The sequence below is a fragment of the Parambassis ranga genome, chromosome 2, assembly GCF_900634625.1.
Source record: "Parambassis ranga chromosome 2, fParRan2.1, whole genome shotgun sequence".
Classification (NCBI taxonomy): Eukaryota; Metazoa; Chordata; class Actinopteri; family Ambassidae; genus Parambassis; species Parambassis ranga.
In genome coordinates, this window is record NC_041023.1 from 30,951,662 (window position 1) to 30,969,809 (window position 18,148).

General features: G+C 41.8%; 1 protein-coding gene across 1 annotated transcript in view; it reads left to right on the forward strand.

Moving 5' to 3' along the window:
• The window catches only part of pcloa (piccolo presynaptic cytomatrix protein a), a 49,652-nt gene extending 31,893 nt beyond the window's left edge, over window positions 1–17,759 (forward strand). Inside the window, exons 11-28 of the mRNA XM_028399549.1 lie at window positions 208–333; window positions 2,468–2,576; window positions 3,757–3,821; window positions 3,912–4,093; window positions 4,304–4,354; window positions 4,464–4,594; window positions 6,526–6,552; window positions 7,439–7,532; window positions 8,015–8,086; window positions 8,167–8,416; window positions 8,941–9,131; window positions 9,177–9,207; window positions 10,166–10,354; window positions 11,362–11,503; window positions 12,791–12,852; window positions 13,608–13,742; window positions 14,462–14,607; window positions 14,707–17,759. Of these exons, the coding sequence (XP_028255350.1) occupies window positions 208–333; window positions 2,468–2,576; window positions 3,757–3,821; window positions 3,912–4,093; window positions 4,304–4,354; window positions 4,464–4,594; window positions 6,526–6,552; window positions 7,439–7,532; window positions 8,015–8,086; window positions 8,167–8,416; window positions 8,941–9,131; window positions 9,177–9,207; window positions 10,166–10,354; window positions 11,362–11,503; window positions 12,791–12,852; window positions 13,608–13,742; window positions 14,462–14,607; window positions 14,707–14,850 (2,147 nt within the window). The 3' untranslated portion in view covers window positions 14,851–17,759. The remainder of the gene's footprint in view (window positions 1–207; window positions 334–2,467; window positions 2,577–3,756; window positions 3,822–3,911; window positions 4,094–4,303; window positions 4,355–4,463; window positions 4,595–6,525; window positions 6,553–7,438; window positions 7,533–8,014; window positions 8,087–8,166; window positions 8,417–8,940; window positions 9,132–9,176; window positions 9,208–10,165; window positions 10,355–11,361; window positions 11,504–12,790; window positions 12,853–13,607; window positions 13,743–14,461; window positions 14,608–14,706) is intronic.
• Window positions 17,760–18,148: the final 389 nt, after the last annotated feature.

The window sequence follows — 18,148 nt, forward strand, 5'->3', positions numbered from 1 at the left end:
ATTTTTTTTAGATTAAAGGTTAATGTTAGGTTATTTAGTGAAAGTTCCCTTGATAGCTGTCTCCTAAACTTACTCATTCTCTATTACAAGCGTTACGGTAAATTACAATGTTTTGTTTTTTTTTTTGTTGTAGTTTTTTTTTAATGCCATCTGTGTGTCATAAAGAAGCAGAAATATGTCGCTCACCAGTGTTTGTTTGCGGCCCAGGAAATGGTCTGGGTATCCGGGTGGTTGGAGGAAAAGAGGTCCCTGGCAGTAATGGAGACATTGGAGCATATGTTGCTAAAGTCTTACCAGGTGGAGCTGCAGAACAATCTGGAAAGATTCTTGAAGGTAAGGTTTTTAACCATTTAAGGTCAAATACAGTGCATATACGACTATAGCCACTGAATAAGCTTGTTAGCTACTCAACATGCTAGCATCACTAAAACTCACCAGTGGAATACTTTTACTTTACTTGTGTAGTGTCAATTTAAAATAAAGAATTATCAAGGGTTATGTGCTTGGCCATGTTTTTTGTGCAGGAAAAGCATACATTTTTGTTTTGAGGTTTTTTGTAGCTAAGATGTCTTTGTGCTAAGCTAAGCTAAGCTAGGGCTGCTAGCTAATACAGGCTGACTCACAGCAAGGATTTTAACTATTCCTTAAAGGTGGGGTTCAGGTGCTTTTACATTCATTTACAGCTGTTAGACTTACACAATGTAAGAGCTGGGGTGATGTTAAAAATAGGTCTTAATTTGCACATTTTATCACCTCGAGGCAATGGACTCTATGACTCACATTTTCATCATGAGAAAAGAGAACAGCTTACAGGTGTAGAGTGCATAAAGCATCAGCAATTTAATAATACTAGATAGCCATAACCAACACTTAAATCTTAGTTTACTTCATCGCAAATCATTTATTATCTGAAATGTGATGTAAACGTTTCTGCTACTGTTTCACCTATTATGCTCCAACCTACTTATTTATTTCACCTCTCACTGACACCACATGAGGATAAATTGCTGTGTGGTATATTAGAAGGAACACATTTAATGAGGTGTTATTGATTTCACACGGGGGAGTCAGGGAGCAGTTAACCCTCTCACCTTCTCGGTCCATGTGGCCACTCATATAGTCACGCCGAGTGTGTCGGACAAATGGTAAAGCTGCAGCCTGAGCCTTTTTAAAGCGCGCCACACTGGTGATCTGTGGAGAAAACGGCTCAGCTCTGTTTGAATGCGAGTGTGTGCAAACAGTCTGTGGGTCTGAGCTCTGTGGATGTGTGTGTAGGCATTTGAGAATGTTCTGTTCTAGTTTTTGTCTTCTTCCACTTTCTTTTGTGTCCTTTTATTCTTTCTCTGCAACCAGTGAAAAGAAACTGCCTCTACTGTAGCTCTCCTGCTTACATTTGTAACATTTAGTTTACCATATAAGAATGCCAAAATGTTGCTTTAAAACCACTGCTGTTGCCAGTTAACCTGTTGCCTCCCAAACACATTGGACAAACATTGGACTCTATCATTTTTGTTCTCCAGCCCTTCCTATCCTCTGCTTGTCTCATGTATTTCATTCTAGCAGAGACAAGTCTGTGGTAAAGCCTTACACTGTTAGTGATTGCTTCCGTCCAAGAGTCAAGATGCATCTGTGGTGTTGTTAGCTTCAAGGACAACTCAACCATGATAACACCCATAACCTTGTCATCAACACTGAGCAGAATGCCTGCAAAGTACTTTGGTTCTGTTGCCAGTGGGAACGCAGTGTCTCACTCTCTTTGGTGTGAATATGGAGAAATGTTGTCAGATTCAACAGGCGCAGAGGATCAGAGTCACAGAAGCAGTGTGTGTGTGAGTGTGTGTGCATGCGCTAAAAATGTCAATCCTGTTTGAAGAATATCCATTTAAAACTACACTGTCACTCACACATGCAGCACAAGAGTATCGCCGCAAACAGAGGACCCTGCTGATGAGCTGCTTCAACCTGTGTAAGTCCTGCCAGCGTGCAGGGTGTGCTTCGAGGGGTTGCTGTGCTGAGTGGTCATATGAGCTGTTACTACAACATTAGACTGAATTGGAAAAAAAGGGGGGCTGATCAGATTCTGTTTTATTCCAGCCCCTCTAATGCATCATGTCCTGCAGTGGGGCCATTTTTGAGTTCATTTCGAAATGCCTGAATGCTTCATGAGCAGCTTTGTCACACAGCTGCTGTTTGGACTGTCACAGGCATTAGTTCTGGCTTGCAGTGTGATGCTGACACATTGGAATCAAAGCTTGTTTTCTCACCAGAGACCGCTCTCTGCTCTGTGAATGGACCCTGAACTGGTCACTTACGCTGGCCAACATGAATGGATTGATCCATTCCCTTGTTTTTAAAAAGCTGGCTTTGATTCCTGTACCTGTATTGGTGTGAAGTGAAATGTTTGTACTGTACTGTGAAAGTTATTCCTGGTTGTTTACCTGCGTGTGTGTGTGTAAACCATGTGTAGGAATGCAAGTCCTGGAGTGGAACGGTGTTCTTTTGACGGGGAAGACCTATGAAGAGGTACAAGGGCTCGTCGGACAGCCGTGTAATGAGGCAGAAGTGTGTGTCAGACTGTGAGTACAATACTTAGAATACACTGCTGTTATTTCATTTAATCTCCTGCCTTTGTCTGTGGTACAATATTACTTGTTGTTACTTTAAAAAAAAATAGAAACTTTTATCAACAAAATACAAACATGGGGCGTTATGTTATAAGCTCAGTTTGTATTCAGTGTGCTTATCGCTTGTTTACAGTGTTGGGAAGAATACTTTTAAAAAGTATTCAGTTACAGAATACAGATTACATGTCCTAACACATAATTTGTAACGTATTCCGTTACATTACTCGGTCTGAGTCACATATTCTGAATACTTGGATTACTCACACATTGAATTGCATTTTAAGTGAGTGAATGCAGCGATCAGGCCCTGCTGACTACAGAGGACACTATAAAACATTCAATAAAACATGTCCAGACTGTTCCAGCTGACTGCATTCACATCAATGTTATTCTATGTAGAGAAACATAAACAGTGATGATTTCAGAATAATATATATGTTTTTAAACAATGCAACCAACGGTCATTTTACACACACAAAACCTGACTGCAAGCATCTACTTAACTGTTAATCAGCCTCTGTTTTGGAAGAAGTTAGCTAGCAGCTAACAGCTAACTAGTTCACTCCTTCAAGTGATGCTAACAGTGTACCAGCACTATGACTGAAGAGCATTAAGCACGCAACGCTTCATCCTCAGACTCTGACCCCCATCAGTCCGGCTGCATTGTCCTCTCTGTCGCCAGCAGCATGCAGCTTTCTGTCCAGTTTGCTGACATGAACCAAACACTTTAGCTTTGATCAAAGATTTTGTATTGATAAGAGCTCTCACTCCAATGACTGTTCACCGTCATACACACATATATAACCACACATGAGACAAGCGATCAGGAGAGTCAGACATCTGCTGTAAACAAGATCTTTGTTGTAAGAAGACAGTGAGTTTTATGTGACTTGTTTTTATCCAGCAGAGAAAGAAGAAAAACAGCGCTCCCCTCTGGAGATGTCACCCACCTCTGTACTATTATCATCAGAATTCCGTTTCTCTGTTCAGAAATGAGTCATATTAGCTATTCTTGATTTAGTTTATTAATATCTGTAGTCATTTATGTATCTAATTCTTGTGTATCCTGTTTTTGGTGGCTTATCATTCAGCTTTGCAGACTTTTCTAAAATATCATTTTCTTATCTTTCAGTGATCTCAACATGCTTGCTGAGTCTGAGGAGTCCCAGCACCTGGATTTCCAGGACAGCAGTAAAGGTGAGTTATACATCTATGCCTAACCTATTCAGGTTTTGTGCCTTTTGTGTCTGATGATTGTGTGTGTATGTGTGTGTGTTATCTTTCTAGGGGACAGACCTCCCCGGTCTCCAGGCGTCGATCCCAAGCAGTTAGCAGCAGAGCTGCAGAAAGTGTCTCAGCAGCAGGCTCCAGCGTCCACCTCATCCTCCGGCCTGCCCACCACCTCTGCGACCTCCAGCCCCGGTCAGCCAGGTTCCCCCTCCATCAGCAAGAAACGGCACAGCAGCAAGGTGAGTCCACAACTAAACATTTAGAATGATCCAGGTTTACCATTTACCAGCTGCATAATGAATATTGAAACAGATCTGAGTATTTCGAGCCTTAAGCTCTTTATTAAGCACCACAGCAGAGCAGCATGAACACCCACCCGCTAAGGCAAAGTATCCACCTACAGATGTTTGGCTGGTAGTATCTAAGCATGCTGCTTTCATCTCTTACAGACTTCAGAGGGAACGAAGATCCAGTCCCGCCCCATCTCTGGAGAGATACAGGTCTGTAAAAATGCAGCCTTAAGATGTTAGAATGTGATCAGTTCATGTCTACTCAAATGTTTGAAATTATTTCTAAAAGCATTCGAATGTGTCATATTTCTGTTTGCAGCTTCAAATCCACTACGATAAGCAGCTCGGCAACTTGATCGTTCACGTCCTGCAGGCCAGAAACCTCGCCTCGCGGGACAACAACGGCTACTCCGACCCATTTGTTAAAGTGTATCTCCTGCCAGGGAGGGGGTGAGTCAGGAGTGTGGGAAACTACTACTTAAATGTAGTTCAGGTGGCACACGACAAAAAAAACTTTGTTAAGCTAATTTCCATTCATCTTAAAATTGATTTAGTATTGATTTCAGCCCATTATGACATCTTTGAATGTGCAGCACATGACCAGTCCATTAAATGTTGTGTTATAATGGTAGGACTCCTTGCTACAGGAGCTTCATAAACATTATGTAAATAACATGAGGCCGATGTACTTGTGTTGTTCTACTGTAGGTGTGAGTGCAGTCAAAATCAATAGTTCTCATATTTACTTGCAATACAATCCACACTCCCTCTGAGGTCCAGCTCTCCCTCCTTTCTCGCTGTGATTGCACTGTAATGCAATTGACTCCCCCACCTTCTCTCCTGTATGAGATGAGGTCCCTCGAGAAACTGGGATAATTTCAGATAAAAGCAATAAAATATGGCCGCTGGCTTTTCAGCCTCCACTCGCACACATGCTCAGATGTAAACAGCACTTTTGAGTTTTAGGTGGGGGGGGGGCTACATTTAAGGAGGCTGTGAGAAAAGCAGCCCTACAGCCAACTAACTAACTGCAAGCAGTTATGGAAAACATGTGCCACATACCCGTGTATACACACTCTCTGTGTGTATACATGGACTCTCACATCTATCAACACCAACTGCAATCCATACAGAGGCTTTTCGGTTGCATAACATATTTCCTGACAACCACATGGAGGTCCTGTAAGGGCTGAAAAGCTACAAGCTACACCGCCTATACTGATTCGTCCTATACACAATCATTGTCCTATAGCTTGATTGGACTGAAAGACACCAGCACAGATGATGCAGAATGGTGAGCAATGTCTGCTTAGGTCTCTTTACCTTTATGGACTATACTGTTTTACATATGGAGAAACAGTGTACTCTTTACCTCCTTAGCTAGCCACAATAGCTTTTGTTCAATTCAGTTCAATTCAATTTTATTTATATAGCACATTTTACAATCAGAATTGTCTCAAAGAGCTTCACAGAGACCCAGAGCCTGAACCCCCTTAACAGCAACAGTGGCAAGAAAACTCCCCTTTAACAAGAAGAAACCTTGAGCAGGACCCAACTCATAAGGGAGAAGAAGAGGGAGACAGGACAGAGAGGATGAAGGAGAGAGAGAGAGAGGAACAAGCATGCAGCAAACATTAAACATTAGAACAAACATGACAGGTTGTTGATGTTGACAAGCAAGATGAAACAGTGATTATATCATAATGGATATCTGTATCGTCAGTCAATAAATAGTAATAGTAATTTGATAGTAATTTAGACAAAGATGAGCAGCAGAGACTGGTGTAGTCAATGAGCACTGGAATATTCAGTGGCCAGACTGCAGGTCTGCAGGCAGAGAGACCTGCAAAGAGAGAGAGAGAGAGAGAGAGAGAGAGAGAGAGAGAGGCACAAAGCTACCAGAAAGACAAACACAGTTTATGACACGAATCACCAGTTTGTTCCCTTTGCAGCATGTAAATGCTCTGGATAATGATGTTTTTTTTTTTATATGTATTATAGCACTGGTGGTTTTCCATCAAATCAATGTATATAACACAAACTAAATTTTAAGGAATTAGGTTTTTCAGTGTGGCTGGATCTCCACTGTGATTGCCAAAGGATGCTTTACATGACCTGAAAGTCCTCTTAGCACACATACATGCAGTTCATGACACACCACAGCACCGTTTCAGTCCCTCTGCGGCAGCACACCACAGTGCCTTCTGCCCCTTTGTCCAAAACACACACCCACACACACACTTAATAATCACTTAACTCCCCTTTGCACATAGTATGCACACTGTCACAGTCCACAGACAATCTTTGACCCCCCCACCCTCCCTCTGACTATTGTTTCTGTATGTTGTTCTCTATATTTAATGCATGCTGGACCCCCTCAGTCAGGTCATGGTTGTCCAGAACGCCAGGTATGTGACTTGACCACTTTGGTTCTGTTTTGGTTGAAAATTGGTGTCAGTTTGGTGAAGTTAACAAAAACGTCCATGTGGAAACCCGCCGATAAAAGATGATAAGCCCAGTCCCACTAACTCCTGTTCACCCTGGAATATCTTCCCTTAGTCTCCATTTCTTTAACACATATAAACAAAACGCCCCCCCTTTCTGCTCTTTCCCTGTTACCTTGCCTTTTCCTGGTTGATGGTCTCCTTTTAACCCCTTTAGTTTGTCCCTCTTGTTGTGACTAAATTCCCTCAGTAATGTCCTACATTGTACCCCGACATTGTACCACTCCCTCAGTGCCCTGCCACATTTAACACACACCCCTGTTGTTTTGCACTGCAGTCCTTATTCATTCCATTGTTTCCAAAATAGACTAGCTCGTTCTTGTCTTTTCTGAACTAACTATTACAGATTTACTCATATCCTGCAATCTAAAGTCAAACTTGATACACTGCAAAAAACATCCGTCTTAACAAGTCATTTGTTCTCCTCTGTTAGAAGGAAAAACGTTTTCAAATCATCTCAAAACAAACTACAAACTTTAAGGATTCTTTAAATTGTATATTTTTGCAGATGTGGTTTTAGTTAATTTAAGGACAAAATGACTTGATGGACTTCAAAATGGACTTTTTTGCAGCACGCCCTCACATTGTACCCTGCCGTCCGTGCACGTAGGCTCATACATTGTTGCCATCCAAACAATGTGAATCACATTCATTCTCTTCTATTCCTCACATCGTGCTCTGCTCCTCCAGTATCTTGTCCTCACTACAGTGTTGGTGGTCCACTAACCTGCACGGTGTCCATTTGCAGGCGTTCTGATCAAGTGTACTTTGTTGTGATGTGTTCCTTCAGTGCTGAAAACAAGAGGAAGTCCAAACACGCAGGCAAGAGTATCAACCCTGAGTGGAACCAGACGGTCATCTATAAGAACATCCACCTGGAGCAGGTACTGAATGCCTTTGTGTATACACACTATGTAGAAGCAGTGAAGTTGGAGGCTTCTTGGCACTCATGTATCATCTCCTGTAGCACTTCCATTAGGCTAATGTGTACTGATTGCATTGACATAAAAAGTTTTTAGGTCCCCAGTGAAACACTGAAATTGTCAGGGGTTGTTAATGAGGTGGACACAAATGCAGACAAAAAGCCAGTTTACGAAGGCAAAATGACACAAAAACTCAACAGAGAACAGTTGACTTTCTCTTTTGGCACATGCGTTTTATGGCTGTTGGTTTTCAGCACAGCAGGCGGAGATGCTGGTGGGATTTGATTATATCATTTCAGATCCCGTTTTAGATTCTTTGGGCTCACATCAGTCACAGTGAATTTCTCTGTTGTGTTTTAAGCTGCATGAATGTCTGAACCTGCTTAACTTGAAGCCCAGATCATATTTTACTCAACCAACAACTAACTGTGTGTGTTTTTCAGCTGAGGAAGAAGACCCTGGAGGTGAGCGTATGGGACTACGACAAGTGCTCCTCTAATGATTTCTTAGGCGAGGTAAACCTCTTTGACACTTTCACTTACAGCTTAGACTTTTGTGAGTCAGTTTCTTAAACCTGGTGTGTTTTTATTACCAGGTCCTCATAGACCTGTCCAACACTACCCAGCTTGACAACATCCCGCGGTGGCTCCCCCTGAAAGAGCAGAGTGAGGGAGACCACCACCGACGCTCCCACTCAGGCCAGGGCCGACATGGTTCTTCTAAACCCTCTTCGCAGCACTCCTCCCCTAAAACCACTGGTTCCTCCTTACATGATATTCAGGATTCTCCCAAATCATCTGTCATCAAGAGCCGAAGCCACGGGATCTTCCCAGATCCAGCCAAGGGTAGGAAACAATGAGTTCCCCTTTCACCTGCTTGACCCACTCACCGCCATCCACCAACAACCCGCTGCTGCTTCTCTGCTGCTTCTGTTCTCCTCTCTTTTATGCTGTCTCTGCTTCTCAGTGTCTTCTCTTTCTGCAGTCTCATCACCTGTACTACCAGCACCTTCTTCTGCCCACCCATTGTAGCTTCTGCTTCATGCTTTTTGCTTTCTCGTGGTCTGTTTTCTTGGTTGCCATGATGTCACCCCAGCTCAGAGGCCTAGCCTTAGCTTCCCTCGATCTTTCCTCCAACAAAAAGAGGGCAGCATGGCCGAGGAAGGCTTTGAATGCTTCAATAATTTAGAAAAATAATCAAATTTATGACGATAATAGCAATCTTAATAAGGCAGTTACTATGCTCGCTAGATTCAGTATCTTTCTAGCCAGCAAACTTAGTCACCACAGGTGTAAACAACAGGTAACAGCCGCTAACTTAAAATAAAAGGTATATTTTTTTGGTAATTTGGTGAATCTGGTTGTTTTAGACACGCAGGTGCCCACTATCGAGAAATCTCACAGTAGTCCTGGCACATCGAAGCCTTCCCCGTCCGAGGGCCAGAGCCACAGCCACGGACACAGCCAACACTCTCGCTCGCACGGTGCTTCACGCTCCAGCAAAAGCGCCACAAGGCAACACCATCAGGAAACCGGCAATGGAAGTGGCGGAGGTGCTGCCGTAGCAACGGGCAATGCCCAACAGCAGTCGCATCAGCAACAGCAGCAGCAGCCGCCGCCTCAACGCCTCCAACCAAGTAAACCAAGACGCAAATAAAGCCTACGCAGCATGGCCTCCTCGCACTCATCTGTTCTACCTTCTGTTATTTGTTTTTCCTTTAGTTCTACTTTCGGTTTCCCTCCTCGTACTCACAATGTGTCAACCCTTAATCACTTCTCTTCTGTATGTATTCACAAGCGTGTAGAGACAGCACCCCACCTGTACAGAAGCTATTCCTCAGTTTTTACTTTTCACTGAACCCAAAGAGGCATAATGGTGGCTTAGAAAAGGCTAGTTTAAAACTAAAAATATACATATACATGCACAAAACTGTAACTCTAATGTGGAGTTAAATAGAAATAATGGCTTTAGCTTTGGCTGAATTAAGATTTTTTTTAAGTTTTCAGATGTAGCTTATATACATATATATATATATAACAATGAACACAATAGGTTAATTAGCAAAAAAGTAAGATAAGAATCTACCAGAGGCTAACAAATGATTACAGAAGAAAGTCCCTCTCCCCTCCCTAAAGTATCATTAACCTCTTTTAGTATTTTTTTTTTATTATTATTTTTTGAGTTCTTTATGATTTCCTGATTTTTTTGTAAAATAAACAATGACCAGCTTTTCGGAAGCTCTTCCACTGAGTTGGCTGTGCATGCAGACCACTACACCTTCCACTCTTTTTTTTTTTTTTGACCAACTACCGGACCCACAATGCACCTCAGTAGATGCTGCACACCCCACCCCTTTAGTGACACACTGGAGGGGGTGAATGTGCACTGCACACTGTGGCTGCATGTGATTGACAGTCAAGCTGGTTGCCGTGGTGAAGATGAGCCGCTCTCTGAATCTCCATCTTGCTCCTCCCTCCTTCCATCTTGAACTTGGACTCCTCATGACCTTTGTTTCCTGGCGTTGCCCCTCCCTGCCTCCTCCTCCCTTTCATCCCTCCCTTTCTCCCCTCCTCCTCCCGGTGAAAACAAACCAGGCCAAAGAGGCCGCCTCTCACTGAGGCACCAGAGACACAGTGTAGAGGGCGTGCTCACCATTCAGAGAGTGCAGTCCGACTGGCTGCCTGCCCTGCCATCGTTTGTGTCGGCCAAAGGGAGCAGAGCAGACGGCAGACACGCGACCCTCAGGAAAACCATGTCAGAGGAGAGGCCGCAGAGCACCGGAGGTGAGAGTTTGCCCAAGAGTCTCCTCTCTCTGTCGTGTGACTGAAGCACAGATGGAGAAAGAGAGAGTGAGAGAAAGAGAGGATGCGATGCTACTAACGCACACCTGCAGAAAGAAAGAGGGGAGTCTTATAAAAGAGACAGGAAGACAGAAAGAAATGTGCACATCACCAGAGATCCATGCAGCGAGACGCACTTTCCTGACAGGCCACCGACACAGTTCACTAATACCAGAAAACCTCAGACTGTGATATGATTCATTAACACTGACACATCTGCTGCAAGAAAACTCTCCCATTGCTCCATTGAACTGTTATTAGTGAGCTTTTTGTGATACCGTGTCGGGTGGCCCCAAAGGAAAACGTGTCGGCATAGATCCTGTTCTGCACCGCATCCACACATCTGACATCATTCATACTCTTATCACAGCTGTTTTGGCGACAGAACTCTGACACTATTAAACCTAAACATGGACGTCCTTAAAGGATCACATCTAAAATATGTTTTCTTGTAAACAGGTTTTTAAACAGGAAAAAGCTGCAGTCATAAACATCCTTTAAAGTTAAAATTTCAGTTTTTAAACTAAGCTAAAGCTAAGCGTGAGATACTAGGGCAGTATAAATATTCATATAGATGACTAACAATGTGAGCAGGGTCTTTGTGCCTCTCGTTTAGTCTGCATAAACATAAATATGTGAGATTTCTCTGGGTTTATTTGTTTTATGTCAAATCTCTACATGTGACTTATTACTGTCTTGTCTTTGTTGATAGAAAGACTGTAAACACACTGTTTGTCCATATGCTTCTTGCTAGTCCTCAGTGTTTGTGCGCTGTTCATTACAAACCAGTCCTGTGTGCCTTTTGATGGGCATAATTGACCCTGATTATGATGGTTTTCTAATGCTGCAGATATTAACTAATGCTTCTTGGCCCTAGTTCTTGACCCTGGCAGAGGTGCTGCTTTCTTTCTTCTTCTCTTTTGACGGGTGTGGTCGTTTTTTCTGCACAGCTCGGTCAGGCTACAGATCCGGTGACGCTCCGGTCACAGCGGCCTCCTTGGACAGTGGACTGAGTGGCAGCGCCTACAGCCTGTTGGACGAAGAAGTAGAGACAAACGAGGTGGACAGTGCCATCTTCCAGGTGCCCCGTTTGTAAGTCAGCTTATCCTTTTTATTGGGATGAAATTCCACATTTTCCACATTTGGAATATATGCTTATGTGACATTAGATCTACAAGGATTTCCATCTCCTTATACCTTAGGCCAGCGGTCCCCAACCTTTTTTGCACCACGGACCGGTATCATGTAAAACAATACTTTCACGGACCGGCACAGAAAAAAAAGTGCATAAAGAGACAACTTACTCTTATGCTTAATTAGTGGGAGCCTTTGAGCTTTCTCAGCAATGAGGCGGTCCCATCTAGGGATAATGGGAGACATAACACCCGAAGTGTGTTTCTTATGTCCAGTCCACTCCGTAATTCTGTTTTGGCCGTCATTAATTGCTTCAGTCGTTCTTGTTCATGTTTTCTTCCATGGCTTGTCTTTTAATGCAGGGTGCTCGGTCTCGCAGTTTTGAAGGCTTCGTTGCCTCATTTGCGAGTCTGTCGCCACATCACTCAGAGCGGACTTGGTGTGTGAGAATCACCTGTTGCAATAAATCCGTATTTTAAATAGGACTCCTGATATAGTCTTTTAAATGCGGGTTTCTTTTTCTTTGAAGAGGTAGGCTCCTCTTCTTCTGTCTCCTCGTTAGGCCTTTTCCCCTTTCCGAAGAAGCTCTCCAAAGACGTTTGTTTTTTATTCATTTTTGCTTGTGGGCTTAATTTTGGGGTGCCGTATCCCGTGACCGAGACAAGCGTCTGGGCAGGTGCTTAAAGGCACAGGCGGATGAATCTGATCGATTTATAAATGAAACGGCTTTCAGACTCAGATAATGAATAATATATGTTTTGCTCAGTCTTTCTGTGCGGCCCGGTACCAAATGACCCACGGACCGGTACCGGTCCCCGGCCCGGTGGTTGGGGACCACTGCCTTAGGCCATGAACATAGACTGTACATAATGATAGATGAATCGTCTGTGACATCACACATAGGTTATTATAAAGAGGCCGTTGGAATCTTAGCAGGGCCTGACTCCATCCAGCTCTTAGTTATTCCAAAAGTGGACAAAGATACCAGACCATCTTGACAGCTATCAGCCCACATGTCATTTAAAGTTGCATTACTTTAATATTAGCTTGGGAAGACATATTGTTGTCTGTAAACATGAAGGTTTATGGCAATTGACCAGGTTTTGAGACAATCTTCAAGCAGCCTTTGGAGGTACTGCAATGTTTGGCACCTCTGCTACAGTTTCAGCTGTTGCCATAGAGATTGCAATCACTCCTTGTACACCCTATCTATAAATTTATGTTTTTATTTTCTTCTATCTTCAGTGGAAAAATCCCAAATGGAACTGACGTGATGAAGTCATCAATGGGACACGGTGACACTGAAGGTTGGACATTTATATGTTTTGCTTTGTGTCTATATGTGAAGATCGAACATTCCCTTGAGCACAAGTCAAATATTAAAAAATACACTTCTAAGTATATAAACTGGGGGGGGATTCATTCACAAATTCATTCTTTTCCCTTTTCAGCTTTGAGCTAGTTTTTTCTATGAGTATTTGACAGGAGTATGAGTCACTTTCAGGTGATTTCCATCACTGTGTCCTTATAAATGAATAAAATAAAAAATAAATGTCATTCCTCCTGCTTCCTCGCTATGTTGTGAGTCATGTACAACTGTAATTATGACTAATACAGAGGTTATGTTAAAAAGATGGAAAAACTTAGGTTTATCTCACTCACAGATTTACAACAAAGTGTGAGACTAAGGCTTAATATACACACACATCTTTTTATCATGCTGTCAGTCTTTTTGTGTTCGTCTCTGTGAAACACACACACGGATGTTCCCACAACATGACTAATACAAGTGGATTTACTCCTGTGGGTTACAGCTATGACTTGCCAGGGTTTTGTTGACCCAGCTTTGACATTTCCATTCAGTTGCTACGGCAACTAGAGGCCAGGCACAGCGCTCATCATGACTTGTCCTCATCCTTGTTTAACAAATAAATATGATTGCTTGCAGACCATATTCGGTGTCATTCATTATATTAGAAGACATGGAGTCCAGTAGAGGGCAGAAAAAACACTGTACAAGCAGCCTACATATGTACTGTGTATTTGATTTGTGTGTATTTAGGTAAGACCCAGGTAATGGGGGAGATAAAGATTGCTCTGAAGAAGGAGATAAAGACGGAGGGTGAGCACCTCGTCCTTGAGATTCTTCAGTGTCGCAACATCACCTACAAGTTCAAGTCACCAGACCACCTGCCTGGTAATGAAAAATACCTCGCCTGCACACATGATGGCACACATTACACACTGCTGTACACATTTGTACACACAAATTGTATTGTACAAGCTGTTGTGACGTAATCAAGTTTGCTCCTGTTTAGCAGATTGTTCCTTAATACAGCGCATATCATATTTTTTGCCAGCTGAGAAGCCCACACAAACACTTGTTCTGGCATCTGACATACCACTAAGTGTTGCCAGTTTTTATAGATGACAGAACAAGTGTTTGTGTGGGCTTCTCAGCTGGCAAAAAATATGATAATATGATATATATATATATATATACGTTACCTCTCAAAACACTGGATATACTGGCTGTGCAAAGCAAAAAAATACTAGTCAAATGTATCTATAGAAGTAAAAATGCAAGTAGGTATGTGGTATCATGTCTTAAAATCACATGCTGTTTGTGAAGTCATGTCTCTCACGGCAGAATCCTTCTCTCTTGGTAAGGCACAGATTGCTGTCCATCTAGCCTTCTCTTGTAATATTTACATCCTAATACCCATGCTGCCTGGCACTTGTTTGATTTGTACATGCTTCCAGATGGGACCCACACACAGGGCTTTGTTTCCATTCACATTTAATACTCGTATACAAAAAAAATATAACGCAAATGCTAATGGAAATTGTTCCTTTTCCCCACCTCCTCCCACACCACTAATATCAGATTTATGTGATGTGTGCCTGTGCCCACAGATCTTTACGTAAAGCTCTATGTGGTGAATATCGCCACCCAGAAAAGGATCATCAAGAAAAAGACCAGAGTGTGTCGGCACGACCGTGAGCCGTCCTTTAACGAAACCTTCCGCTTCTGTATGAACCCTACCGGACACTCCTTACAGGTAATTACTGAAAAACCAATACTCCACACATACTTCTTTTACACATGCAGCAATCTCTTCTTTCCTTCTTAAAACATTCTTCTGTTCTCTTCACAACAGCTGTTCCTGGTGTCAAACGGCGGCAAGTTTGTGAAGAAGACTCTCATCGGGGAGGCCTACGTGTGGCTGGACAAAATCGACCTACGCAAGCGAGTGGTGAGCTGGCACAAGCTGCTCGCCAGCACTGCCCAGATCCACTCATAGGAGACTAAAACTACAAAAACACTGAGAGGGCAAGGGGTGTGTCACATCTGAGGTCAAACATCTGTAACCACTTGTCTGAAGGGTTGGAGGATCGGGGATTATCGGTGAAAAATGTCTTTCTTCAATCTTCATTTCAGGGCTCAGATAGATTTTGGATGATTTTAGGAAGGTAGAGTGGTTTACAGGACACAAACACATGTTTACAGGATGTAGAGTGTATATTTAATTGTATCCGGGGCTTAGGAGAAACACACAGTTCAGAGGTCAAGAGCGGGAATCAACCAGGTATTACACAAACTCACACACACATACACGGTTATTTTTCATTCACACAGAAGAGAAACTTTAATAGATACAGGGAATGGACACACAGATAGATTTATTTAGATGTTTTATCCATTAAATCCATAACCTGCAGAGTTCAATTGATTTGAATGAAATATTGAAGACCTCTTATTTATTTTTGTATTATGATATTAGCGTAGAGTTCTATCATCATTTGACTTCTCCTCAATTATTTAAGTACTTAAAAAAGCTATCCTGAAAAAGGAAGTATATTTTATAACACACTACCTACCTAGCATTCCAGGAGATATTAAAAATATATATTTCAACAAGCACGTTTTTGAAAAGAAAAACTACTTGTTCCCCTCCCTTTTCAACTGACTTTTATCAAAAGATTATTATATGAAATCGGACACTATTTATTGTGCGCATGAGTCTTATCTATTTGCAGTGCCACACGTTCTGCACAGAAAAAAACACCTCCACTTTGTACATAGTGACATGTCATAGCTGGACAGTAATGATATATAAATAGATATAAAGATATCTTTATCACAGACAATCGAGTCTCGATGATTGTGACGTCTCATTCATCCACAATGCCCCTTTAGAATGTGAGACATCTATCAGATTTAAAGCATTTCCTGTTTTTCTTTGTGAGATCCCAGAACATGACGACTCTTAAAATATCGGTCTTGCTTTCGTTCCTTAAGGGCAGTCAACTCAACAACAACGTGCGCTTTTTTTGTGATATTTTGCACTTTTTCTGCTTAGAATGTAAAACTGACATCATCATCCTCCTCCTCATCATCAATAATGATGTTTATTTTTTTTGAGGCGTGAAAATAGAGAACAAAAGACAAGAAACTATTCACAAAATATTAGCACTAGCACCATCTTGCTGTCACTGTAGCATGTTGATGTTCGTCCCATCTTCTTGTCATGTCCTAGATGTCTTGATGTTATAATAACTTGTCACTGTCGTTTTAAAGGTACAATTTGTAAACAAAAAAAAAAACTCGGAACTGTCTCCCATGGGTGGTGCTGTTGTTTCTGTTTGGACGTGATGCTATTTGCTGTTGTGGCATTACTTTCTGTCATATTTAGGGCACATAAACATCAGAGTGTTTGTGTCTGAACTATTGCTAGACACTGCTTCAGTATAAGAAATCATTCTTTTGAAGTTGGCCCTCCAGGCCCCTCACAAGCTGATGGGAGCTGATGTTGTATTGTAAGCAGTGTGCAGGGAAGTAGACGTAGCAAGAAGTCCGTGCTAGTCAGCTTTCCTATTTTGTCCAGCCGTGGACGTGATGCTACAGTATGGGTCTGACTCTAGCTGGTTAGCATGCTAACTTACATTGATATCTGTGTAACATGTAACAGCTGTCATTTCTTATTTACTTACAGATTGTACCTTTAAAATTCAGTAAAGCCCATCATGTCCTGACAGAGGTCTTTATGTGTGTTTAATGGGGGGGTCAAGAGACAGAACAGCTGCTTCATTCACTATCTTAAGTCACACGTTTTAGCAGTGAAACTACACAGTGATTTCTATGCAACATCTAATGGTAGTAGCTGCGTCTTGACTTACCGGAAATGTGACACATTAATTCGTTTTTTTTTTTGTTTTTTTTTTCACTGCTGTGTGTTCACGTTCTTCACGAAATGGTTACTGCTTTAATATATTTTTTTCTCCTGATTTAAAGTGTAAATTTGTTTTGTATTGCTATATGAATCTTTATTTATTGCCTGTGAGACTATTTTACATGTTGTATTATATTTGTTTTTGGTACATATCAGATGTACAGGGGGAAAAAAGTAGGTTTTGTTTTTTTATACACAATGTAGTGCTTGTTTACAATGTTTAGAGGGCCTGAAACTCAGAGAAACAACTTTTTCACCCTTGTGCACACACACACACACACACTTACACACATACAACAACTCCGCATAGAATCAAGGTAATAGCATCAATTTAAAAACAAAGATATGATGCAATCAATGGACACGATACCTGAAACTATAGTAGTTTTGAGGTCGGTGTGTGTTTTTGTTTTTATTCATTTAACACCCATGTGCTTGTGTGTGTGTGTGTAGCATCTTCATACCAAGTCCATGCATGTCATTGGCTCTACTTTTTAAGTGTTGTCTCTCTATACACACTCTCCAACACACTGACACACACACACACACATATACAAACAGATGCCATCTCTCTATTTCCAACCTTGTAAATATATAGTTTTTTTATACTGGGGTTTGAGGAGCAATAGGTCTTTTAGCAGACAAACAAAACAAAGGGTGTGTGATCATAGAAGTAACAGGTAGTCGTTGTTTCTCTTGATCACTGTACAGCGGATAGACTGAGAAGTGAGGTGAGTCTGTATAAGGACCCAGATTTACCCGACCCTTTACACCAAACACCGAAATGTTTACCAGAGTCTCTAACACAGAAAGTCTTATCTTAACAACTCAAGTAGTTGCAGGAGAATTTAAATGTGCTCACACTGGATGTTGCATGTTTTCGTTGGTGGTTCATACTATTTTTGTGTCCAGATATTATTAAAAGAAAAAAAAAACAAGAATGAGGTAGAGACAGATATAGAACACAAATGTTATGGGGGGGGGGGGGGGGGGGGGTTATGAAGAAAACCTATAATTATTGATGATGTACGTATGCTGACTGTACAAAGATTATGCTTGTAAAACCTGTCTGGTTTTTCCACTTGTAAGTAAACAGAAAAAAAATCTACTGTCATGGTTTTGTGATTGTATACAGGAGGTATTGATAAATTATGCAAAATGTGCTGTAAAAATGGCTGTTGCCCCATGTCTAAATATTAAATATCAGTACAAATCAACTATTGTGCATTGACTTTTGTATAAAACACACTTTTCATTATTGATCACGGTTGCAATCTTCATACTACCTAAACCTCGCCACAAGATGGCACTACGCTGCCATCGGTTTTACACCAACTGCTGCACCTCTGAGCTCTAAGTTTGCAGACAA